This window comes from Lycium ferocissimum, unplaced genomic scaffold (genome assembly GCF_029784015.1).
Source record: "Lycium ferocissimum isolate CSIRO_LF1 unplaced genomic scaffold, AGI_CSIRO_Lferr_CH_V1 ctg3339, whole genome shotgun sequence".
NCBI classification, from domain to species: Eukaryota; Viridiplantae; Streptophyta; class Magnoliopsida; order Solanales; family Solanaceae; genus Lycium; species Lycium ferocissimum.
The window spans coordinates 1-25,470 of NW_026725383.1; the positions used below are offsets into that span (position 1 = coordinate 1).

At 35.6% G+C, this 25,470-nt stretch overlaps 4 protein-coding genes across 7 annotated transcripts; 3 read left to right on the plus strand and 1 right to left on the minus strand.

Annotated features, from left to right (window-relative positions):
- Positions 1-619: 619 nt before the first annotated feature.
- LOC132044046 (zinc finger BED domain-containing protein RICESLEEPER 2-like) lies at positions 620-5,713 on the plus strand. Of its 2 annotated transcripts, XM_059434527.1 has the most exons (5): positions 620-828; positions 1,195-1,281; positions 1,363-2,633; positions 5,054-5,483; positions 5,577-5,713. In XM_059434527.1, exons 3-5 carry the CDS (start codon positions 2,214-2,216, stop codon positions 5,639-5,641), a joined length of 915 nt encoding a protein of 304 aa, XP_059290510.1. In that variant the 5' UTR covers positions 620-828; positions 1,195-1,281; positions 1,363-2,213; the 3' UTR covers positions 5,642-5,713. The 2 variants fall into 2 exon arrangements, with proteins under 2 accessions (XP_059290510.1, XP_059290509.1); XM_059434526.1 differs by having other exon boundaries at positions 623-828; positions 1,195-2,633.
- Positions 5,714-7,881: 2,168 nt separating this feature from the next.
- Positions 7,882-10,724, plus strand: LOC132044051 (galactinol synthase 1-like). Of its 2 annotated transcripts, XM_059434532.1 has the most exons (4): positions 7,898-8,564; positions 9,203-9,532; positions 9,709-9,843; positions 10,221-10,714. In XM_059434532.1, exons 1-4 carry the CDS (start codon positions 8,223-8,225, stop codon positions 10,449-10,451), a joined length of 1,038 nt encoding a protein of 345 aa, XP_059290515.1. In that variant the 5' UTR covers positions 7,898-8,222; the 3' UTR covers positions 10,452-10,714. The 2 variants fall into 2 exon arrangements, with proteins under 2 accessions (XP_059290516.1, XP_059290515.1); XM_059434533.1 differs by lacking the exon at positions 9,709-9,843 and having other exon boundaries at positions 7,882-8,564; positions 10,221-10,724.
- Positions 10,725-11,313: 589 nt separating this feature from the next.
- LOC132044043 (nitrogen regulatory protein P-II homolog) lies at positions 11,314-17,155 on the minus strand. The gene is made up of 8 exons (XM_059434522.1): positions 16,858-17,155; positions 16,699-16,744; positions 16,566-16,593; positions 15,006-15,093; positions 14,830-14,897; positions 14,553-14,622; positions 11,676-11,711; positions 11,314-11,535 (listed from the first exon to the last, which is right to left on the minus strand). The coding sequence occupies exons 1-8, from the start codon at positions 17,120-17,122 to the stop codon at positions 11,462-11,464; spliced, it is 675 nt and encodes a 224-aa protein (XP_059290505.1). The 5' UTR covers positions 17,123-17,155; the 3' UTR covers positions 11,314-11,461.
- A 2,821-nt stretch (positions 17,156-19,976) lies between these two features.
- Positions 19,977-23,916, plus strand: LOC132044045 (probable protein phosphatase 2C 47). 2 transcript variants are annotated; one of them, XM_059434524.1, is made up of 4 exons: positions 19,977-20,260; positions 21,988-22,161; positions 22,240-22,475; positions 23,074-23,916. In XM_059434524.1, exons 1-4 carry the CDS (start codon positions 20,180-20,182, stop codon positions 23,651-23,653), a joined length of 1,071 nt encoding a protein of 356 aa, XP_059290507.1. In that variant the 5' UTR covers positions 19,977-20,179; the 3' UTR covers positions 23,654-23,916. The 2 variants fall into 2 exon arrangements, with proteins under 2 accessions (XP_059290507.1, XP_059290508.1); XM_059434525.1 differs by lacking the exon at positions 19,977-20,260 and adding an exon at positions 20,530-20,550.
- The last annotated feature ends 1,554 nt before the right edge of the window (positions 23,917-25,470 follow it).

Consider the following 25,470-nt stretch of genomic DNA (forward strand, 5'->3'; position numbering starts at 1 on the left):
GAACAAAAGTATATAATAAGCAAGCATGACATCCGCCTGAAAGGCACTCACAGGTACAGATTATCCCCTTTATCTCGTTATATGATCCTTGGTCCCACATGTTGTTATTGCTCATATGTTACCTGCTTTCATTGTATTATTTCCATGGCTTACATACTCGGTACACTGTTCGTACTGACCCCTTTTCTTCGGGGGCTGCGTCTCATGCCACGCAGGTCGACAGGTTGACGGGATTGACCCCTAGGAGCTTTTCAGCTGTATCTCGAGAGGCGCTCCAGTTGTTTCGGAGCTTCTATTTTGGGTACTACTTTTATGTATATATTTGGACACAGCAAAGTCAGTTACTTGTAATTATATGTATCGTGTTTAGAGGCTCGTAGACAGATATGTACAGGTAGATGTTTCACAGCCTAGTTGTCTTTGTCACCATATGATATGTCAGTACAGTTGATATTGCTACTCGTCTACATGTATGCTATTATCGACGATGTTGTTAAGGAAAAAAAAATGTCAGTGTTCATACGGCCCACTTAGTAATAAGAACAAGACATATGATAGGGGGTGCTCGGTACAAGTGTCGGGTGCTCGTCGCGGCCCCTAGTTGGGTCGTGACAAGACCCGTTGGAGATTGGGCCAAAAATGGGCTTAATAAGTGTAACCCAACGGGTTGACATCCAATGCAGCCCAACAGGTTAATCAGTGTAACCCTCAGCTACTTTAACTCTCTCCACCTCTTCCAACTAGGTTAAATCACTTTTTTTTTCTCAATTTCAACGGATTCCCCTGTTTTCAATTCTCTCTCTGCTTGGAACATGTTGCTTCTTATAGGTATAGCAATTAATCATAACAATATAGTTGCTTCTTATACTTAATAATCAAGTATATGAATGAATTTTTCTGATATGGGTTTTAGTTTCTTGCTAAAATAATATGAAAATTTAAACTTTATATCTTATTTTTCTGCTTTTTTGATTTTCATTTCGTATATACTTTGAGTTTTTCTTTTTTTTTTTTCTTTGCTTCCAGTATGTTCTTCATAGCAGTGAGTCAGTGACCCTCTCCTTTTCCTTTTTTTCATGAATATATATATTTTTAGTTTTTGATTTCTGGTTCTGATTAAGAATTGCTTTTCCTCTTTTTATTCTCTTGGAATTGTCCTTTGCTCATAATTTTTTTGCTTGTCTTGTATATCAGCAATCCTCGAAATTGATGGAACATATAGATGAAATCGAAGAGTCAATTGAAGTCAGCTCTACAAGTGTATGTAGGAAGACTTCTAAGGTATGGGATCACTTTTGGAAGTTACCACTTGACACTAATCCGAATAGTAGGTTGAGGGCAAAATGTAAAGAATGTGGTCAGGTATATTTGGCAGATTCTACGGCTAGAACTTCAAACTTAAAGCGTCATCGAGCTAAACGCCATAGCCATGTGTCAGAATCGGGTCGTTATCCAGTTGTGAATAATGAAATGTTCCGTGAATTGATGGCCAAAGCTATAGTAAGGCATAATTTACCTTTTGCATTTGTGGATTATGAAGGGATAAGAGAGATACTTAGTTTCTTGAATCCTATAGTTTCTTGAACCCTACTGTCAAGACTATTTCAAGAAATACTTCAAAGGTTGATGTTTTAAAATTATATCAGAAGCAAAAAGAAATAGTTCATAATGAAATTGCAAAAATTCCTAGTAGAGTGTGCTTGACTACTGATTTGTGGACATCAATTACCTTAAATGGTTACTTTTGTTTGACGGCTCATTATGTTGACTTGAATTGGATTTTACAGAAGAGGATTCTGATATTCCGTCATGTGCCTCCTCCGCATACTGGTCAAGTTTTGGGGCCAATATTGATTAACTTTTTGAAGGAATGGGGAATCGAGAAGAAAATATTTTTGATAACCTTAGATAATGCAAGTTACAATGAGAAAATTGTGGATAGTTTGAAAGAGAACTCAAACTTGATGGATTCTTTGGTATGTGACGGGGACTTTCTCCATATTCGTTGTGCAAATCATATCTTAAATCTGATTGTGAAAGCAGGTCTAAAGTAAATAGAGGCTCCCATCTTTAACATAAGAGAAAGTATTAAATATGTGAAAGGTTCCGAGTCGAGGATAATAAAGTTTGTGGATTGTATCAAGAATCTTGGATTGAAGTTGACCGGGAAAGTGCGTCAAGATGTGCCTACGAGATGGAACTACACGTTTCTTATGATTGAGAGTGCAATTCCTTATCGTCGGGCCTTTTTTGACTTTAAATTACTTGATGTGAATTTTAAATGCTGTCCTTCAGAAATGGATTGGTATAAGGCAGAAACAATTGCCAAATTCCTAAAACCTTTTGATGAAATCACTACTTTGTTCTCGGGAAGCCAATATCCAACGGCCAATTTATTTTTTCAGAAAGTGTGGGAAATTCATTTGTTGATACTAGAAGAGAAAATTAGTCAACACTCTGATATCAGGGAAATGGCGGAGGAAATGGAAAAAAAAATTTCAAAGTATTGGGAAGAGTATACTCCAGTTTTATCTTTGGCAGTCGTTCTTGATCCTCGATACAAGTTAAAGTTTGTGAAATTCTGCTTTTCAAAGCTTGATTTTTTGACTTGTAACGCAAAAGTGAAGGTTGTTGTCACGCCCCGAACCATGGCCTGGACGTAACAAAGCCCTCGGTGCCTTACTGCATGTGACCGAGCGAACCACATGGCTTCTTTGAATCATCATGAGGCATAACATGAGCGGACTATAACGTGAATGCATGATGAGCCTTTATAAAATGCAATAAGTCATAATACTTAATCAAAATACTTGTTTAAACATGAGTGCGGAAATAACATTAATGAGCCAAAATGGCTATACGACTCCGAATGTCTGACATACCATAAATGACTTGTCTAGTCTATGAAACCTCTAACATAAGTCTGAACATGGAAAACATACTCGCTGGGACAAGGCCCCCAGCATACCTTAGATGCATAGTTAATCATAAAACAAAGAGTTGACCAAACCCCGAATGAGATGGGGCGCACCAATAAGCTGATACGAATGCTGTCCTACTGAGCAGATGCGTCGTCCTGTAAATCGACTGCATCGTGAAATGGAGCCCCGAGCAATACAAAGGGGACGTCGGCACATTAAATGTCTTGGTATGTAAAAACGGCGAATGAAATAACATGGGACATGGGATAACATGATAAGAAGCTAAAGCGAAAACTGGATATGAACATGAGCATGAGTACATATATATATATATATATATATATATATATATATATATATATATATATATATATATATATATATATATATAACATAAAAACATGATAAGTAGGGAGAGCATTTCAAACCGACAACATGATATCACCACGTGGATACGTGAGTACGGTACCTCGGGACCGGCGGAGCCCCCATACCTTACTCGGGGTATAAGGTGGTAACATGCCGATGGATCCATTCGGTGTAAAATTAAGGAATCGTCCTAGCGGGGGCGGAGCGATCCTTGTCCTACGGTGGCTACGCATAGTTTCGGGCTATACGAGCCTTCTCGGTAATTCGTGCAACTCCCAAAAATATGGACATGATATAATTGGTGAGAAGCCCATGATTTTCGTGAATTAACTTGTACTTGTCTTGTAATCATGATTTCACGAAATAACTTGTAAGCATGGTTTCATGAAATAAATTGTAAACATGGTTTCATGAAACAACTTGTATTTAGCATGTATGTATCTTGAGTCATGGCGTGAAGATAGTTATATAATACAATTGCATGAAAACTTGTAGACATGTAGGATATTCATGAAATAAGCATTTTTATTAAAAACATGCATGCAAGAACCCATGGAATACAAGATATGGGTTTTCATGGATTACGGACGGATTCTCAATAATCATAAAGAAATATTAAGAACTCAATGATGGAATTATAACAATTCATACATAATATAATCATGGACATAGACCTAGGGTTATCATGAGCATGGTATAGAAACCCTAGTTTTAGTAGAGAATCATAATTTATGGATTATGAGGCGTGGGGAAGAACAATGATGTTCCCACACATAGATAGTAACTCTACATACCTGTAAACGCTCCAATCTAACGAACTAAAATTGCTTCTCTGATGAAGAACACCAAAACTCTAGCTTTGAATCGCTTGAGATGGATATACCTTGGAAATCCTATGTTTTGGTTGAAGAATCATGTTACAATTCATGAATTACTGTTATAATTACTTAGGAATCGTTAGAGCGGTCTTACCTTGACGTGGGAAGATGAGGAGAAAAGAAAAGTAATTGCTTAGGGCTTTAGAACGAAGTTGGAATGTCTAATAACTAAAATTTCGAGTTATGTGTTGAATTTATGGCATGGGTCATTTTGGACCCCCTGGCTCACCGAGCGCGGTCTATGGCTTTCCCCTGCCTCGTTTTGGGCCTCGCTCGGCGAGCTCCCTTGTCCATTTTACACTTAGACAAATTTTTTTGACTTTGTCCCACTTTTGGATCCCTACCTCGCTGAGCGCGGTCCAAGGCAAGCCCTTTCCTCACTTTGGGCCTCGCTCGGCGAGCTCCCCTGTCAATTTTACACCAAGTCGATAGCATTTAGTAAAATGGGCATAACTCCTAGCACAGAGCTCCGTTCGGGCTTTATAATATACCGTTGGAAAGCTATTTCAAAGGGCTACAACTTTCATGTTTTACATTTTCTCAAATTATCAACGTATCTTCCGTAAATTGGGCTGGAAGGCAGACGTATCGAAAACTTAGTCGATTCTACCGAATCTGAAGAACCTCTCTATTAGCCATTTTGAGAAGATCATATCTCCTTGGTCCAAACTCCAATTGACCTGGTCCTTATATGCCTGGAAAGGTATTTCTATGCACTATAACTTTCATTAAGGAACCTTTTACAAATTCTCAATGAATCAAGGGGTTATGGGTGCCCGAATTAGGCTTGTCAACCACTTTCGTAATGCGTATAAACTTTCAAATTTCCTCCGGAACTCTTACGATATGAGTCTAACCTTTATTTTAAGATATGGGGTGTTACAGTTGTTGATTTTGCATCGATTATTTAAGGAGTATGTGAAATCTCCAGCAGCTAATAGCGCATTGGTGGAAAGTATTGTTGATGGATGTGATAGTGAAGTAAGAGATGTAATGGATGAGTATGACTTGTTTGAGAGTCAGTCAGAATCTAATTCGGAAAAAACACAATTAGATTTATATTTGGAAGAGCCTGTACTTGTCCGAAGGGGAAATGAAAATCTAGATGTACTTAAATTTTGGAAAGATAACATGATTAGATACCCTGAGCTATCAATGATGGCACGAGATGTTTTAAGTATACCTATTAGTACTGTTGCGTCTAAATCAACGTTCAGTATTGGAGGACGAGTAATTGGGAAATATGAAAGTTCAATCTTACCAGAAATTGCAGAAGCTAAGTTGTGTGCTCAAGATTGGCTCTACGGAAATGGAGGTAAAATTTATTCTTATTGATCTGTATTATGTCAATTTTTTGTTCTTACTCTTTCTCTATAGTTATCAATTCTTTTTTTTAATCTATTTTTAGTGGCTGATGATTCTGACGAAGATGATATTGAAATTGATGTGGAGAAGATTGTCGCTAGGTGCTGATAACTACTATGGCATAGGTAAACCAAAATAGAGACATTGTTGCTTGCCATCTTCTTGTGTATTGTTCTACACTATTTTCTGGATTATCCACAGAAAGAGTGGATTGTTTGTCGATTTGCAAATCTAGAACAACTGAGAAAAACTGATATCAGTGTGGCCAACTTATTAACAGAAAAACTGCAGTTTTACTAAGTCTATCTATCTCCTTAGTTTCCATTAATATTGCATTTATTTTTTAGGGAGTAGATTGTATTGTATATGTGACAATTATATTTTAGGGAGTAGATTGTATTGTATATGTGACAATTATATTTTAGGGAGTAGATTGTATTGTATATGTGACAATTTTAGGAAGAGTTTGCCCCTTAATGAACTTAGACTTGTCAACAACTGGAGATGACTTTAGCGCAGATGCTGAGGCCATTTTCTTGGTTTTACTTTTTCCTCAAAAGTTGGAGTAGTGTTACTTACTACAAGTAACTTATCTCAGCGTTCTCTTCAAGTCTCTCTTCTTGCCACACAAAATTGTCAAGCAGTGCCAAATTTATTTATAAGTGTGCTAAGACTGCAAGTGTGTTTCACCAAATTAAGGATATCTCATTTGAGGTTGTCGTGCTTTGAACAATGTCCACTTGCTTATTTCCTTTTTGGTGCAATTCAACTGGTTATGATATATGCATTATTTCCACCTCGTAAAGGATTTCCCATTATGCTATCATGGAATTTTCAAGTTATTAAACCTGAATTTTTCAGCATCTGTGCTAAATTGCATTAAGGAAAATTTGTCCTTGGAGCACAAGATTCCGATTGTCTCAATAACTGATTTAGTTAGGTGAATCATTAACGTATGTTCATTCCATTTCAGTAGCCCATTTCTTTCTTTATTCCCTTATTTCTGCATACTAGTGTTGAGAAGTTAGACTGCAGTTTCAGATGCCATATTTTCCTATTGCAGCCTTCAATTTGTACTCAGGCAAACACGGCCAACTTTCTTATTTGTTTGTCATATTTTACTGCTTGCAGATATAGGAGAACGAGGGAAAAGCTTGTTGAAAGAACTGCAGTATCACGTTTACCAACTAAATGGGGATTATTCCAGGCTTACTGCTACCGTTCAAAGCTTGATGGCACAGTTTGTGAATTGTTTGTCGATTTGCAAATGTAGAAGAACTGAGAAAGTGTTGCAGGAGACATGGAAAGAGGCACTTGAACTAAAGAAAATTTCAAGACATTGAAGAAATAGCAGTTATGTAATTCTATTTTAAGTTTTGGAGGAAAAACCTTTGATTTTTAATGTACTGAAAATGTATGAAATGAGTTGAATTTTGTTGAGGTATTCCGTGAGTTATGTTGACAACCAACCTTAACTTGCAAAGGTTCTTCTGATAAACATATGATGAATTACGTACTAGATCTTAAACCGATCACGACATCACGTACGCATATAATTTGATATACTGTTGTGTTGATAGGGTATGAATTCAAAGTTGAAGAGAAAGAAACAAAGGAGGAAAAAAGGGTCAAGTTGGGCGGGTTAGGTTATGACCCTTTATTTGATCCATTTTGACCCAACTCATTTTGATTCACACAAATTTTGGGCGGGTTGGGTCTTGACCCGTATGTTGCTTTGACCCGTTTTGACCCGCCCAAATTTGACCCAACCCGCCCAATTGCCACCCCTACTTTTTTACTACCCGATTCATTTCAATTTATGTGATCTTAATTATTATTTTTTTGAGTTTGTGAAAAAGAAATGACATTGTTTAATATTATGGAAAACTCTACGTACATTGTTAAAAAATATTACTCTCTCCATCTCAAAAAGATTGTCTTAATTTGACAGCACAAAATTTAAGAAATAAAGAAAGACTTTTGAAATGTGGTCCAAAATAAGCCTTAGATATTTGTGTGGATGTAAATCATCTCAAAAAGTTAAATTATTTCTAAATATAATAACGTGTCAATCTTTTTTGAGATAAACTGATAAAGAAAGTAAAATAATTTTTTTGGAACGGAGGGAGTAACAAAAAAAGATTGTCATCAAAATTTCGGGTCAACCTCATGCAATGATTGTCTTTGACGGCCGCCAAAATATCCTTAATTAAGTGGATCTAACTCCACTGGAATCATCCAGAATACGACCACTATACTAGCTTAGACAACGTAAGAGCCCCAATATCATCTAGCGCTAGCTAGTGGCTTCCCTTCTCCATGTCCACAACTCAATTTCTCCAGAAACTTCCCTGATCATCACTGTCAACCGTTGGATCAAATAATATTGGATGCCACACAAAATCCAAAATTTATCTGTCGATTGCCTTCCTACTTTCACTCTCCTCCATCTACTATTTTTAGCTAACAGGGCCCTATATATACAGCAGCATTGACCCCAAACATTTTTCCTCAGACCAGACCGACCCAAAGAACTTAACTCTGCGAAAGCAAAAAAGCTCAAAGGCCTCTCTGCTCTCTCATCTTCTTCCACACAAATCCTTCCTTATTAACCCTACATTTATCTTTCGTAATTTCCTTGCATATATAATCAAAACAAAAAAACTATAATTTCTTGTCCAAATTAATTATGGCTCCGGAAATTGTGTCAGTGAGCGGACAAATGGTAAAACCAACGATTCTAACCAATAATAATAATGCATCAAATACTAAAGCATATGTTACGTTCTTAGCTGGAAATGGGGACTACGTGAAGGGAGTCGTTGGTTTGGCTAAGGGTTTGAGGAAGGTACAAGCGGCGTATCCGCTCGTGGTGGCGGTGCTTCCCGATGTGCCGGAGGAGCACCGCCGTATATTGGAGGCTCAAGGTTGCATTGTTAGGGAGATTGAGCCTGTTTATCCACCGGAGAATCAAACTCAATTCGCCATGGCTTATTACGTCATTAATTATTCCAAGCTTCGTATATGGGAGGTACGTCGAATTTAAATTTAATAAGTTAGCCATAATCACCCATTAGAAATTGTTAATTAAATTTGAATTTTCTTTAAGAAGAAATTAGTATTTTTTTCATATATATATATATCTCTAACTTAGTCAACAAATGTTGAATTAATTGAACATGCATGTTATCTATACTTATCTTAGCTAGGATCATCTTTGACCACGTGTTAGATTACTCCTTCGACTATATAATCTATTAGAATGTGTGATACTGGGAAATTGATTAAAAAAAAAAAAAAAAAAAATTAGAATGTGTGATCATCTCATCTAAAAGCTTAAATTATAAATTAGAGACGCCTTCTTAAGCAAGAATATTCTTTATAAGGAGATGAGCACGTGAAGTATTCTTTTTGATATATTACGTGGTGGTTAGCTTCGAATTCAGGATGTTTTGTTTGATACCATATTAGAATTTGTGTGGTCGTGTCATCTAGTAAAAGATCAAGTTGTCAAACTTTTTATTATTATTTATAACTTAATTATGTCGTCGACATTGATGGGTAAATGGTTTCTTAGATGTCAACAGAAAACAGATGAGAATTTGGTCTATTATTATTTGATCTGTGATGTTGATTAATTAAGGATGTTTTATTTTGGTGTTGGTGCAGTTTGTGGAGTACGAGAAGATGATATACCTAGACGGTGAAATACAGGTGTACGACAACATTGATCATCTATTTGATTTGCCTGATGGCCACTTTTATGCGGTGATGGACTGCTTCTGTGAGAAAACATGGAGTCACACACCTCAATATAAAATAGGCTACTGCCAGCAATGCCCAGACAAAGTTAAGTGGCCCAATGACAATGAGGAATTGGGTCAACCACCTTCCCTTTATTTTAACGCTGGCATGTTCGTGTTCGAGCCCGACCTTGACACTTACAAAGACCTCTTGAAGACCCTTAAGATAACTCCTCCTACTCCCTTTGCTGAACAGGTATATATATATACTTTTTCACTCCTTACTATCTTCGGGGAATTAGTTGAGGTGCATGTGATTAATTAACTTGGATGCCTTGATTATTCAAAGAAAATGTCATTGAATTCGTTAATGATCAATTCATATATATACGCTTATACATTTTATTTACTGGACATGATGAAATATTGCAGGACTTCCTGAACATGTATTTCAAGAATATTTACAAGCCAATACCTCTAACTTACAACCTTGTCTTAGCAATGTTATGGCGTCATCCAGAGAACGTTAAATTGGACGAAGTAAAAGTTGTACATTATTGTGCAGCGGTACGTTGTATCCTACTTTACGTGCAATATCTACATGCAGTCACTAATATCCCGTGTTACATTTAATTAAATTGTTAAAGTTTGATGAAAGAAAATAAGCACTTATTTCTTCTGTCACATGTGTGACACGCTTACTCTTTTAGTTTATTTAAAAAAAAAAAAAATCTATTTTAGAAGTAATATAATTTAAAACTTTTCATTTTAACTTAATGACATGATGTTATGGTCGAAAATGTCTTTGACATAATTTAGACCTCATATTTCAAAATTCAGTCTCTTTTTCTTCTTGAGCTATGTGCATGTGTTAGCCAAACACTTTCACATAAAATGAGTGGGACGGAGTAGCTGATTTTGAATTTGTTATGATGATGGTGTAGGGATCAAAGCCATGGAGGTACACAGGGAAGGAAGAGAACATGGAAAGGGAAGACATAAAAATGCTGGTGCAGAAATGGTGGGACATTTACAATGATGGGTCCTTGGACTACAAGAAGCCGGTCAACCAAGGAGCGGATAATTCAGAACCCATAAATTTGCAGCCATTGATTGCAGCAGCTATGTCTGAAGCTGGTGCAGCGCACTATCTCACTGCGCCCTCCGCTGCTTAGGCACGGAGAATATATAGACCGGGATTTAACAAGGTTAAAGTTCCCCGATTTTTTCTCTTGAGAGGTAAAACTTAGGGTTGATTGCAGAGAGCATGCAGTTATCTTCCGATATATATTCTGTAATTTGAGTGACATACCTGAACCGCAGTAATGTATTAGATATATGTTCTCTTGAATGAAGAATATTTATGGATAGGAATGGGAAACGTGGATCTTGATTTTATATCGTTTTTGTTTTTTGAGTTCAATTTTGTTTCCGAAGAATTCTTTTTACTATCCCTCCATCCCATAATAAGTATCACTTTAGCAAAAAATACCCATATTAAGAAATCAATAATCCAATGTGAAGTTTATCAAATTATTCCTATATAATAAAAACAAATTACTTTTACTTATTGATTAGAGCATGCGCAAGAAGTAACCCTTTTAACATTGAAAATCTAACAATACCAAATTACTATGTGACTTTTTCAATCATCATTTAGATATTACTTTATTGTGGAAAAAAATTAGTCAATATATGTCTTAGTTTCCTAAAATGACACTTATTATGGAACAATTTTTTTTTTGACCAAGGTGATACTTATTATGGGACGGAGGGGGTAGCATACAAAGTCGTAAAAAATAGTTTTATGTTGAAAGAGAAGTGAACAGATTTACTAGAATAAGAACAAGAAAGAATCACTGTATGAGTATACTGATCTATCGGGAAAGACTAGATTGCACAACGCTTCACTCAGTGATCAACGAACATATGACATTAAAATTAAGGTGTAGCACTCTGTAAAGTACGAGGGACTAAGCTACAACTTTCCTAGAAAATTATAAGATTTCCAACTTATAACTCAACTGAAACCACAGGTACACGGTAAGACCAACTTCTTTTATTTTTCGATCTTGACAACACGTTCCAAATAAAAAATGGACCTTGTTCCATAACTCGAAACATAACATGGCCATGATACATAACTAAATATTATTAAACATTTTAACGTCAAGCTAGAGGCAGCTCAAGGAGTTGATAATGAAGAGGCAATATCAGCATGCCCTCCCACCATCCTCTCTGCCTTTTCTCCCCGTTCTCCTGTTACAGTGTACCATATATGGAATCATTACAAGGGACAAGTTTTGACTTCTATGAAGGAGATGAAATTCAGACAAATCAACCTATATATATCATTTATAAATTCAAAAGGACTACCGTCAGAAAGACTTTCTGCTTACCAGTGCGAACTCTTATCACATCACATATAGGAATCACTGCAAAAGAAAAAAGAAACAGAATCAATAACTCACCACATTTTGTAACATCTCCAACAAGCAAAGGTTCCCGAAAATCCAATTGGATGATGAAAAACTAACAATAATATCCCAATTGATGCCAAACTTTAATAGCCAATTTGAAATTCATGGTCTCTTTGACTCGTTTAAGATTTTCTTTGCAAGGACAAGCATGTCATGTTTAAACATTAGAAAGATAAAAAATTATGGAATATAGTTACTAAAGTTAGATTGTGTGCAGAAATGCTATTCCAATCCCCGGAATGCTGCTTTACCATGAAAAATTAAGAACTGCAGAGGAAAATATCGGAAGACTCTTCAAGCTCCACTTTCCTAATCAACTAGGCTTCGCCTAGTGGGCCACTTTTGACTTATTTCTATCTCGACTAATAGCACATCACTCTAATCCATATCACTTCCCCAGGGTGCAAAATTATGAAGATGTTCTTAAAGTTAGCTATGTTAATATAAGATAGTTAATGTCTTTAAATCTTTAGTTTTCTTTAGTTATGTCCAGAGACGGATCTAGAATTTGAAGGTGTCGGGGTGCCATACTTTTCTTCAATGTACATCTGGCTAGGAACGTGTTGGGTAGGGTTCATCTTTTTTTTAGTTTATTCGGATCAACTTAATAGGCCTTTTTATTATTTGCAAATATAAAATTACATCTCAAAAATCAAGAAACGAACATAATTAACATCTTAAACAAGGAATCACACCCATTAATAACAAGATAAAATCAACATTTTCACCAAGGGACTTGCATCTTTTATGTATATTAAAAAATAAACTTGCACAAGTAAAATAACATCTTCAATAAGGGAATTACACCAATCAAAATAAGAAAAATAATAGAAAAACTCTTCAATAGGTAATTACACCCCATAAGTAAATGTAGAATTAGATAAACTACAAGTTTTCAAAAATAAATCATAAATTTCATGTTTTTTTCTAAGCAATGCTTGTGAAATTTCCATCACAATTTAAGTAGTAAAGTGATTTAAATTGAATTTAACAATTATAGAATAGCACAATTTTTTACAATACACTTCCTCCGTCCATTTTTATTTGTCCACTATACTAAAAATATATGTCTACTTTTACTTGTATAGTTTGAAACATCAAGACATAATTTACCATTTTATAGCTATTTTACCCTTATTATTAAGTACTCCAATTCATTTCTCATTTTATTTATTGCTTATTAAGAGTGTCCCAAGTCAAATATAGATAAGTAAACATGAACGGAGGGAGTAATAAACAAAAGAAATTATAAAAAATAAAAATAAATTGAATTTGGATCTCAATCCAAAATTCCCATTGAGACCCAAGTTTTCGATTTAAATACTCACAGATTTGAGATTAAGAAAAATACTTAATTTAAGGGATTTTGAAGTTTCTATTTGTGTGTTCTCGCTAGAGATCACAGATAAAATAATAGAATAGAGGAAAGACAATTTAAATAATAAAAAGATAGAAGAAAATTGGGAGAGCCGAAAAGGGAATTACTGGTACAAAGAAACTAAAAAGCACAAAGAAAAACGAGAGTCGAAAAATGTTCAAGATAGATTCAAACTTGTGTCTACCAGCCATGACACCTTTGTCTAATTTGCGACTGGGGGTGGCAGGATCAAATATTTAACCTAGTTTAAGCAAATTGCAACATAGGTATATAAAAAATTTATCATTCTTTAGTTTTCTTTCTTTTTCTCCTCAGCTTCATTGTGGGAGGGTGGGGGAGGGGGTTCATTGTAAAAAACTAAATAGAGACTTAGCCAAAAGCAACGGAACCCGGCAAACACATACATGGGAACTGGTTACCACTGGAAACTTTAAAAAAAAAAGCGTTTTATGCTCTTTGATAGTTTTTTTCTAGATAGATACTTGTATCTTTTTAGTTTTAACATTGGAGAATAATTTTGGCCCATTAACTGACCACTTGCTAATCAATCTGGCCATTAATTTGAGCACACAAACAGCTCTTCTAGCGTCAGTATCCAATCCAGGCTTGGCTTGACATTTTCGCGGAATAAAATGAAACTAAGAACAAAGATAGGCTTCTTACATGAGAAACGCACTCACCAAAAAAGCCTTGAGAGAAAACATAGAAGAGTACATGTGTGTGTATCGATAGATCATAAATGTATGTAAGTATCTTCATAAGCTAGAAACTGAAATCATATTTTCTCACAAGGTGTTTAAATATTTAAGAAAGTAAGCATCGAAGCAAAGGAGAGATCAACGGATTTGGGCTTCAATTAAACTATTGTGAACAAGTCACCGATGGATTTTCTGAGAAGAAGATCAACGGATTTGAGATTCCTGCAGCCTTTTATCTTATTTTATCAAGCAAAAACTATGACTTAATAGTGGAATTATTAATATTCCCATGTAGGACCCTGGTCTATAAGTTCGACAAGTTTAAGGCTTTACTGAAATTCATCATTTTAAACCAAAAACCTGCATCAAGACAGAAATCACGGAAATAAAAAAATTTAACATAAAGTTCTCCATCTCCTCGATATCTAAGCAGTCACAAATAAACACGTAAGCCTTCTGATATGTTCGACAAACAGGTTACTCCTCTACTTTTGAAGGCTAATATTTTCTTGAAACAACACACCAAGTTAAAGATTATGTGTTACACCTTACCCTGTACTAAGGATATGTCATGAATCATGATAAGAAATATACAGCATACTCATTGAGGAAACATTAACTAAATTGGCCTTAAGCTTGGTTGGAGAATTTACATCAAATTAATATTTATATTAACATAACTACTGACAGAACTCCAAGATCATGAAGAGAAAAACTTACAGAAGATCTTTCCATCACCAATTTCACCAGTTCTTGCCTCTTCAATTATCTTTGCAATGACTCCTTCAACCTAATAAGACAGCATTACAGGGTAGATCAGAACAAACATGTAAATAACACAGGAAGGGTATAATATCCCAAAAAGCAACACTTACATAAAACTTGTATATACATAGGAGACAGAAATGATACGTTAACCATATACTTTTATAGTTTACACATATGGTTTTGAATTATAGTGCAGAAAACTTGATCAAGGCCTTTTAAATCCAAAAACCTGGTCTTTGCTGACAACAATCTCCATTTTAACTTTTGCTACAAACGTGTCCTCGGAGAATTCAGAGCCTGCAAGCAGCAGATAATTTTAAAAAACCCGAGGAAGAATCTCTTTTTAATTGACAAATATCAAGGATAACCTAAATAATCATTTAAAATTGATGAATGTCTCCATACCAGCTTGCCTCTCAGTCAAGCCACCTTGGGCGCCAAAACCACGAACATCCGAGACAGTGACACCACGAATGCCCATTTTCAATAGTGCCTTCATATTCAGAAAGGATGAGTAAATGATGGCATCTTTTGGTTTTCAGAAATAGAAGTATTGAAATATCTACAGGAAAATGTTTGCCTTCAATCGGGTTTGTGAAATGGAGTTCAATAGGTCACCACATAATACCTAGATTCCAATGTCTGGCCTTCAGCTTCACAATATTGTTAAATGTTTCTAGCGTTTCTGGAGGATTTTTTTTTTTTTTTTTTTTTTTTTTTTGTTTGTGTGTGTGTGTATTCTGCGAAGAATAGTTAGACTGTATACAAAAAAGAACAAGGATGAATTGCAAATAAATGTGAATCTTCTTATTTATGCTGCATTCTAGGTAGACATTCCTTCAACAACTGTATCAATGACACAGAGTCACAGAATAAAACCATAGTTCTGATCATTTGTATGTATATGCTTTACAAAGAGTTCGACAAACTGCAAAGAGGATCTGGAAAATAGAGATTAACCTTAGACTAACTATAAATCTATACCAAACTTCTCAGGTCTCGAAACCTGAATGGCATCAAAATTACAGAAGTGTGTCTATCAGTCAAGTTTTTGTTCTTACGTGTGCGTGGACATATTCCATGGATTTCTTGATACATATACAAGGTCTGGACAAAAGTTACTGCATTCACGTGAACCCATAAATAGTAACGCAGATCCGCCTTCGTTAAGAGTTGAGGAATGAGGCAGTCAAGAATGTCCGAATGTACCTAATACTAGTTACCAACAATTATGCAACTATAGAAATTCTATCATGGTGAAACTTAATGCTCATTGGCTTTTCAAACATATCAGTGCTGATATTAATAGAGCAGGCTAGCAGCATTTTAATTAACCCCTGGGCTCTTTATAACTTTGATCACAACTGAGATTGAAGCCGTGCTGTAAAAGTATTTTCCACAATAGGCTTTTCTCAGGGCCATCTCAACAACATTGGGGGCCTAAAGCCAAACTTCAAACAGAGCCCTAATTTTTTTTTTCTTTTTTTAAAGCAAAGATCATCTATATTTTTATTTAACATCTACTTTTCTAGCCTTTTCAGATGCAAAGTCATTAATTATTGTTTTATAATCGATTTGTTCTAGCAATTCCTTTTCAATTGATAATACATCGAATCCATTCAATCTCTCTTGAGACATTACTGATCTTAGATAAGATTTTATCAATTTTAATTTTGAAAAACTCCTTTCGGTTGAGGCAACAGTTTATATATAAAATACATCTTTAAGGAAAAAAGGGGGCCCAAAAATATTGGGGCCTCAAGCGATTGATTTATTGGCCTTTTAGTCGAGCCACCCCTTTCTATAATGTGATTAAATGTAAAATTGGGGTCGAGTAAAAACCCCAAAAAAAGGGTCTGGAAGTGAAGGAAATAAAGAGCCATAATTTAAGCAATCATGTGGGGATGCAACCTTAAGGATCACAAAAAGAAAAGATTCAATATTTCTAAAAGTGGAGTGGCTTACCGAAGAAACCTGTTGAATTCTCCAAGGTCTAGTGCATTCCAAAACATGAAAGACACAAAATTGAATCAGTCCACAGAGTAAAGAAAATGAGAAGAAGTGGATTAGCTAGAATGTAGAGGAAAAGTGATGGCACCTTAGAATAGCTTCGACTTTGTAAAACTTGGCATCGGCGACGAAATCTGAAAAAACAACCGACCCACCCACCATAAGAGAATGACTAAATCAAAACAAGACATGGAGGAAATTAAATACTATATGAAGTGGGTTTAAGAGAATTGTTGTGAAAAAGAACCTGGAGAGCTTTGGGCTCTGATAATTGGGGCATTTGGAAAGCGTTTGATGGTGAATTGGGATGGGAAGAAGCGAGGGAGCTTGGGTGGAGTGGCAATGCAAGTGAAATGAGGCAATTGTGAAGAAGAAGAAGAAGAGAAGGAATGAAGGGAGAAATTGGATTTGGAAAGTGAAGCAGAGGAGGCCATAATTGGTAGTGAAGAGACGAGGGAAGCAAAAGTTGTTAGATTAATCGATGATGTCTGTGCTGAAGGGAACTGACGCATTAATACCAGCAGTACCAGTACCACGGGCCATGCAACTAACCCTTAATGTATGGTTTTATAGAGACGTTCCATTATTTTTAAAATTATGTGGAGTATTGTAAAATTGTAATTTGTTATAGATTATTTTTATCGATGATTTATGATTTTTTTACGTATTTCATTTCTCCATTATACCTCACCCTACTCCCACCCTATCATGACCTATCCACCTTCCCCCACCCTCCACCATCCAACTCGCGTCCATCCCCGCGCCCCACCCTCCACCATCCATCCCACACCACCCCCACCCTACCACTCACCCCCACCCTACCACTCACCGCTCTACCACCCACTCCCATCCCTAACTACCGCGCGCCCCACTCCTCTCGCCACCCACCCCAACCACCACCCATTATCCTCACCACCGCCCAACCCCACCCCACAACAACTCACCCTCACCCTACCATGTAATTAATCCCTAGCACTAGCACTGTTCCACCACCCCCCCCCTTGGATAATTTTAAAGTTCCTTCTTTACCGAATTTTTCTCAATATATATATAAACCTAATTTCTATTAAGGTTAAGGTATTTTAGTAAACTTACAAGCATTGGTAAATAAACCAAACAATACAAAATGTTATTAAACCACAATAAACGATGCTGATTATCAAACATGGTAAATTCGTTAATACGATAATACAATACAACACACATCGTACTATACCATATTGTACATTAATATTACTAGAAACAACCATATTAAAAATTTTTCCTTGGATAATTTTGCCTTCTTTATCTGAGCGCGGTGTAATTCAATGAACTTATTAGCTTTTATCCGAATTATATATTTGTATTAAAATTTTTGTCAAATATATATAAATTATTAATGAAGAATCCAATAACTTTAAGAAATTAGAATTTCCATAAACTCACAAAACTTCTTTTTTTTTCTCTTGTTATTAATGGAAAAGTAATGGTTTAATGTTTTGCATTATTCTATCTGTCTCAATTTATGTGAAAATAAACGATTGACACAAAATTTACAGTTTAAAAAAAACGACTTTTGAAAGTTATGATCTAAAATAAATTATAAATAATTATATATTCATAAATTACCTCATAAAAAAGAATTATTACATAAATTTGAATGAATAAAGTAATAATTTTCCAAATCAAAAAACAAGGTGAAGAAAATCGAGAATCCTTTTTTTGGTAATCATTGTGGAATTGTGGAATTACTATTAATAAACAAAGAATTAAGAACAAACTAAGGAGTTTAGTTTCCTCCAATATCAAACTGCGAAAAGTTTTATTATGTCACCAACGCGATGACGTTAGTGATGCGAGACTCTTTTTTTGAGAGATAAAAGAAATCGTATTTCGCATATCTTACACTTTTGGATCGCACAATTTTGAGTTCACTTTTGTTAAAAAAAAAAACTCACACTAATGTCAGTTGTGTGAGGCACATTTTAAAATTTTCCCCAAACTGCTATCCATGTTAGCCTTGTGAGTCCAAATGCTGGAATCAGACTTTATGTAGACACCAGGTACCCATTTCACCCATAAATAATTTTTTCTTCATTGCTAGTTAAGCTTTCCAACTGAAGTTATGTTTCAATGCCCACAACCATTAATATTGAGTTCTTTATTTTTTTAGGGACACAGACTCTACCCCAATATATCATCGCGACCATCCTCTTTAACTACCTCATAGATATTTTCTACATTTTCGGTCTACTTTCTTCACTACACCTTGAGGCAAGATAAATAAGAAAACAAAACTGTAAATACCATATGAAGTCTGCCTGCATAAGACAATTGCCTTAAGTAAGTGATTTTGATCTTCACTGTGATCTTTTTAGTAAGGAGGTGATATTCTAGCTTACTCCATTTTTTTAGAAGATAGGAGCAATTCTGAGCACCTAATAAGAAATTAACCCTTAACTTGAGAGAGAATCTAGTTAAAGAAAACAAATGCTCCTTCATGGAATCTTCCATGCCTACTAGGAAGATGTGTGATTCGTCCATATTTACTCTCTTCGGTGGCTGCACAAGATGTGCCAAAGCTTGTTTTATTTTTTATTTAATAACTTTTCTTCTTTATTGCTTTATACTTTAGACAACTAACCAAAATTTATGTTAATACTTTCTTTTTATCAATTAATTATTGCACCTAAAATCTGTAGAGTTAAAAATGTAAGAGTTAGAATCTACTAATTTATGAAACAAAAATAAACCTCAAACAACTTATATCATTTGAGCATAAAATAAAGTTTTCCATTAAGAGAAGTGAGAATACACGGTTTGAAGTTTGAACAAGGGGTCGTTCGCACAAATGTCCACATTTTCGGGGTGGTCTTTAATTATTGGCCTTCAAATTCATTGTCTTTAATTTTTGCAGTATTTTGGCACGGTATACAATTAGATTTCCCTCGAAAATTTTATATTTAGCTTCGGCACATGTATCATAAAATTTCACAAGTTATATCGGACCAGACAAAATTTACATTTAGCTTGGACATAGCTATCATAACATCCACAAATTATGTAAAAAAAAAAAAAAACTAATATAATCACGAAAAACTGCCACGATTTATACGCCAAGATAAGCTTAATTCGGAAACTTATCTTAAAGCGACAAAAAAGTTCAGTTTCCAATGATAAAAGTATTACGATACTTATACCGAGCAATCGGGTATGAATATTTTCATTAAATGAATAGTAAAAGCAAAAAATTTAAGACAACATATATGATATCCAAAAATTAAAGACCAAAGCGTTTGAAGGGCCATCCAACAGAAAAGTCAGACAAGTTGTGGAAGAAACAGTCACGTAGGGCCCCAGTGCCTTTAGCGTGTGCGTTTTGCTGAACGAACCAAGACCCAAAAGTAGGCACGTACACGTGTCCACCTACTCCTACAGACTTTTATTTAACCGCCGGTTCAATGTTTGGTCTTTGAAGTTTCAACACACGAAATAGTTCCCTCTTCATACTTTCATTTCTAACCACTTTGACTAATTTCGCCCAATTCAGTTGTTGTTGTCTCTTTGTGTTGTGATATCAAACTTTAAAGATGGGAGCTGAAGCAGAGGTTATGGTACCAGTAGTACAACAGACAATAACCGTCTTGGATGTCCCCTGCTCTACTGATGTGGTCCGTTATTCTCTTACTTTCCCCTTTCTTTCTTATTTGTTGTCTTTTTTACGTTTTCCAGGATACCCATCTTTTAGGTACTCTTGTATGGGAGACTTCCTTGTTTCATTCCGTGTAAAGTTATCTTGATTGAAGAGATTTAATCTTCAAAAAACATAATTCAACATCAGTAAAACTTTGAATAAATAAAACCATTGAAGGGAAGCAATAAAAGAAGAACCTATTTGGCTCGTCTCAAATTACTTAAGCTTGATTGCTGCTGTCAAGTGTTGTAAATCTTACCAGTTGAGGTCTTGGCTTTAACTGTAAACATTTATGACTAACTTAGGAGCTTTTTTTTTACCCGAAAGGGATTAATTTAGGAGCTCTCATGGGGAGGCATTCTTTGTGCATAGTGGTTATTGTTATGATCAGGTTATTTATGGAAGCTGGAATGGTTGCTCAAGTGTTCCTATAGGTATTATGACATGATATTGATAATTATAGTTAATAGTGTGCCTGAGGACTGTGGTGCTCATTGGAAAAGTTTCCAGTGGCATTTAGAGGATGGAAACTGCGCAAGCATAGAATGTTTCTTTGTGTTCAATGAAGAAAATTATCTCTAGTATATCCCTTCCTTCCTTCCTAGGGAAAGTGTTTACGCTATGGTAGAGCAGCCCATAGTTAGAGAGGTTTTTTAGGAAAGACCTTCGGCTCAAGTACATATTTAGATGCTCAATGTGACAATAAAAATGTGTGGTTCTACTTATTTGGAAAAAATAAAATGTATAGGTCCAGAACTTGTCGAGTGGCGTTCCTCTGGGTGTTAATTAGGCAAATTGGTGTCAACTTTGTACAAAGGGGACCTTGGGCCTTACAGTAAACTAGGGCAATTTATGCAGTAAACTAGGGCTGAATTTATGCTTAAATGTACCTTGTTGTGAAGCTTTCTCCTGAATTATAAGTGTTTTTAGGCCAAGTGGTGATAAGCAATTGTTGCTTATATAAATGGCTCCACATTGTCTTTGATAAAGTGGAGTTACCTTCTTGGATGCTTAGATGTTGTTTATAGCTCATTTGCTGGCTTTATTCCTTCAATTACTCATGGAGATTATTCTCATTCTCTTAGTTGAACTGTCAGTGGCTCTATAATGTATGTTGAAGTCAGAGCATTTTTTGTGCAATTGGTCATAGTGGTGATAAGCAATTGTTATGTTTCTTCTCATTTCTTATATAAAGGCCATCTTTTTATGTAATGAGTGTTTCGAAGGAGGAGAGAAAAAGTTATAGGATTTGTTACAATAAGATTCCACATTTAAAGTAGCTGGTTTTGATACTCTTTGATAAATTGGAACATGCCAAAGACATTGTTGACCTATCTTCCCACAATAGCAAAAATGTGCTTAGATGTTTAATTGTGCATCTATACTGTTCAGTCACCTCCCACTTGGATATGTGCAGAATGAAGCCTGTTATCGACCAGTTAAATATTTATCGACAAGTTAAATATTCTTTTCTTTTTGAGTGGAGGAGAGAAACCAACTCCACCTTGTGGACTTAAGTATATTTGGCTAATGCGACTTTTTTTCATTATTTGACAATTTTCATGCTAAATATGTACATACAGTTAGTGCCTGGTATTAAACTCTCTTTTCATCTGTGTAATGATGCATCATAGTGCGTGGTATTAAACTCTCTCTTTCCATCTGTGTAATGATATATCTTTATCAATTCTTTCTTTCTTTCAGGTTCCTAATTCCCCAGATACTACAATTTTACAATTTGTTCCTAGCATTCGCTCAGGTAGCTTTGCAGATATTGGCCCGCGGAGGTTCATGGAAGATGAGCATATAAGGATAGATGATCTTTCTGCACATTTAGGCTCCCTAATCAGGTTCCCTAAGCCTTGTGCCTTCTATGGGGTAATTGTCAATTCTGGCACAGGTTATATATGGTCATTGGAGGGTTTGTCTAACTGATTCGTGTTCATTATTTTATAGATATTTGATGGTCATGGAGGACCTGAGGCAGCAGCTTATGTGAGAAAACATTTACTCAGATTCCTTTTTGAGGACACCAATTTCCCTCAGACATCAGAAGTTGATGACACATTTTTAAAAAAGGTGGAAAACTCTCTAAGAGAAGGGTTTCTTCTCGCTGACCTTGCTTTGGCTGATGAGTGTAGTGTGAGTAGTTCTTCTGGAACTACTGCATTGACAGCGCTGATATTGGGAAGGTAAACTTTTGATTCTTTTGTATGTGCTTGAAAGTGTTTCTTCTTTCTGTACAAAATTGGTCATGCTCATGGTAAGAAGCGGATGTACTACATAAGTTATGGGTTCATCGAACCCAATAATTTTGGCTTAGACCCTGTTTATGTGATAAAAAAATTCACTAAATAAATACAAATAATAGATTTTTTAATCCAATAATTGAATGAGTGGCGATGAATTCCGAACTCGAACTCATAATGTTTAATCCTCCGCTCATCGTCATGATTGCCTTTAAGTCTCACTCTTAGCCCTATTATATGCTCAATTCTATATCTTGGCACTCTATGACCGCATCATACTGCTTTCAATTCTCTAAAGTGGAATAAATAAGTTAACTTTCCTTACTCAAAGTATGTTGCTCGATGGATGAGCGTCAAACCTGTGTTTATTTTTGAATTCTGCATAATTTCTTTCCCTAGTATTGAACCATAGAACACTATACAACTTAAGAAGCTTCAGGGAGGAAAGGCTATAGGAGTTGATTCTGTTTTATGGAATTTTTGGAACCTGCATTTTTTACTATATTCTTGTTAACTAAAGTGCTACTCTGTCCTGTTGCAGGCTTTTAATGGTGGCAAATGTGGGAGACTGTCGTGCGGTTCTTTGCCACAAGGGAGAGGCAGTTAATATGTCCCAAGACCATAGACCGAATTATGCATCGGAGAGAAGACGTGTGGAAGAGTTGGGTGGATTTATTGACGATGGCTATCTCAATGGTGTCCTATCAGTGACTAGGGCCTTAGGGGACTGGGACATGAAAAAGCTGCCTCGTGGCTCCACCTCTCCTCTTATTGCGGAGCCTGAATTCAGACAGATCCTCTTGACCGAGGATGATGAATTCCTTATAATTGGCTGTGATGGGATCTGGGATGTTATGTCAAGTCAACAAGCCATTAATCTTGTACGCCGTGGTTTGAGACGGCATGATGATCCTGAACAGTGTGCTAAGGACCTTGTCATGGAGGCCTTGCGTCTCAAAACCTTTGACAATCTTACTGTGATCATTGTTTGCTTTACTGCTTCCCTTGATCATCCTGATCAACCATCACAATCACGACAAAGGCGATTAAGATGCTGCAGCTTCTCTGCAGAAGCCTTGTGCAGCTTACAGAGTTGGTTGGACAACAGTGGAAGCCGTTGAGTTTACAGGATTCTTCTGCAGAAATAAGTGGTAACAGCTGTTTGCAGCAGCTTTATTTGGTGGTGATAAAAAGCCAACCTCTGTGGTTGGGATGTTTTTTCTTCCTTCCTGCTGTTTTTGGGTGGGTTTTCTGTACGTACAATTAGCTGTTGAAGAGGAGGGGTCAGTTTGGTGGTTTTTGTCGTATGGAATTCTCATGTATCTCATTTTATTAGCTGTACATAACAACTAAATTCAAAATTACTAAATTTACCATTGAAGCATTATCGGTCTGGTCTTTTCAAGATACATAAAGTGTTCCTATATATATGAGGTAAAATTTGATGTTCTAATAGACAAGCACTAGGACTGCTATATGTAGTCCAGAAATATGTAATTTCTGTCATTTAGTTAAGGAAATTGTTTTGCACTAACCAAACTCCAAAGTATACAATAGGTCGTAAGAAGTTAAAAATACTATAATTTAGACATCCAAAACCTTCATGTGGTAACTCCTTGTGTATTCAAGGTTTTGAGTTTAATGATGCAGGTCTTCTTTCTGGGGTTTATTATTCAATCCTAAGGACAAGACAAAGGTGCACAAATAATAATATATGCTAAAGGTTGTCCAATGTCCACGACATATGTTTAAAGATCTTCGCATGCTATTATCTAATCTAAATTCTCATGTTGTATGCACGAGCTCAATCCAAAAGAAGAGCGCCACAATATCGTTACTTGGAGCTACCGTTACATTAACTTGTAGTTCAACGATTTTTCTTCATTTACTCACTGTTTTAGTTCTCACAAATAAAGATTTCAGGTCTAAACATTATTATTTAAAAATAAGCAAATTTAACCATCCACTGCGACTGGAGCATTTAAATTTCTATCCTCTTAAGTCTTTTTTTTGTGTAACTGATGGTGTGCTTTGTTGTAATAGTTGGTTCGCTGGAACTAAGACTGTCTGGTTCTAGCTTGAGACTGCTTTACATAACTCACACTTTGGAAATATGACACTATCCACTGCATGCTCCGATGTACAATGGGGTCACAAGGAGAAACAAAAAACAATGAAGGCATTTATTACTGTACTTCTCTGGAAGCAAATTTGTGGACGAAAAAAATTAGAGAATTACCTACCTATAATTAACAGTGTGGCTGGTTACTCCATTATACTTTCCAGGTAAGTTAGTTCATCTCCCACGCTAGATCTAAAAGTGACCAACAATTGTTAAAATTGCTCCTTCAACTTTACATGGAATTGATTATCTAATAGGTGATTTAGCCTTGAGCGGAGCGACCATCTACTTTTAAGGCTGCAAATCCAATTAACTATTCAATTCTTTTATACTTTCTTTTCTGCTTTTTTTTTTTTTTTTTTTAATGGGAAAAAAGATTATAATGTGAGGATTCGAAAGGTGAAAGGTCAGGTAGCCAATCAACTGAGCTACTAGATTCCTACTATACTTTCTTTTCTGATAAACATTTCTATCAAATAACTTTTCCACCGATTGTTTTAATACTTTCGCTGCTTTATTGATATACTCTGAGTGCAAAAATAAGAATTACTGCTCCCACCGGCTCAAAAAGAGTGTCCATTTAGTCATTTGCACACTTCTTAAAAAAATACTAATTCTTAGGCAAAAAAGGTAATTTAACTAAATTAACCCAAATTAAATAGATATTGAGATTTGATCACTTAACAGTTAACACTTAATAATGACAATTTTGAAAGAGTAAGGTTAATAATTTCTTGATTTGGTAAGTGACCACTCTTTTTTTTTTAAGGGTAAGTGGACACTCTTTTTATCAGGAGAGAGTATCATCTTAAATTT

Bases quoted from the DNA above. Each gene is read 5' to 3' on its own strand.
- LOC132044046 (XM_059434527.1), top strand. From the start codon at position 2,214: ATGATTGAGAGTGCAATTCCTTATCGTCGGGCCTTTTTTGACTTTAAA. The intron at 2,634-5,053 runs GTCACGCCCCGA...GGGGTGTTACAG, and splicing joins ACGCAAAAGTGAAGGTTGTT to TTGTTGATTTTGCATCGATT. The intron at 5,484-5,576 runs GTAAAATTTATT...ATCTATTTTTAG, and splicing joins TTGGCTCTACGGAAATGGAG to TGGCTGATGATTCTGACGAA.
- LOC132044051 (XM_059434532.1), top strand. From the start codon at position 8,223: ATGGCTCCGGAAATTGTGTCAGTGAGCGGACAAATGGTAAAACCAACG. The intron at 8,565-9,202 runs GTACGTCGAATT...GTGTTGGTGCAG, and splicing joins CCAAGCTTCGTATATGGGAG to TTTGTGGAGTACGAGAAGAT. The intron at 9,844-10,220 runs GTACGTTGTATC...ATGATGGTGTAG, and splicing joins TTGTACATTATTGTGCAGCG to GGATCAAAGCCATGGAGGTA.
- LOC132044043 (XM_059434522.1), bottom strand. From the start codon at position 17,122: ATGCGTCAGTTCCCTTCAGCACAGACATCATCGATTAATCTAACAACT. The intron at 15,094-16,565 runs GTAAGCCACTCC...CTGAATATGAAG, and splicing joins GAATTCAACAGGTTTCTTCG to GCACTATTGAAAATGGGCAT. The intron at 14,898-15,005 runs GTATGGAGACAT...TGCTGCTTGCAG, and splicing joins CTTGACTGAGAGGCAAGCTG to GCTCTGAATTCTCCGAGGAC.
- LOC132044045 (XM_059434524.1), top strand. From the start codon at position 20,180: ATGGGAGCTGAAGCAGAGGTTATGGTACCAGTAGTACAACAGACAATA. The intron at 20,261-21,987 runs GTCCGTTATTCT...TCTTTCTTTCAG, and splicing joins TCCCCTGCTCTACTGATGTG to GTTCCTAATTCCCCAGATAC. The intron at 22,162-22,239 runs GTAATTGTCAAT...ATTATTTTATAG, and splicing joins AGCCTTGTGCCTTCTATGGG to ATATTTGATGGTCATGGAGG.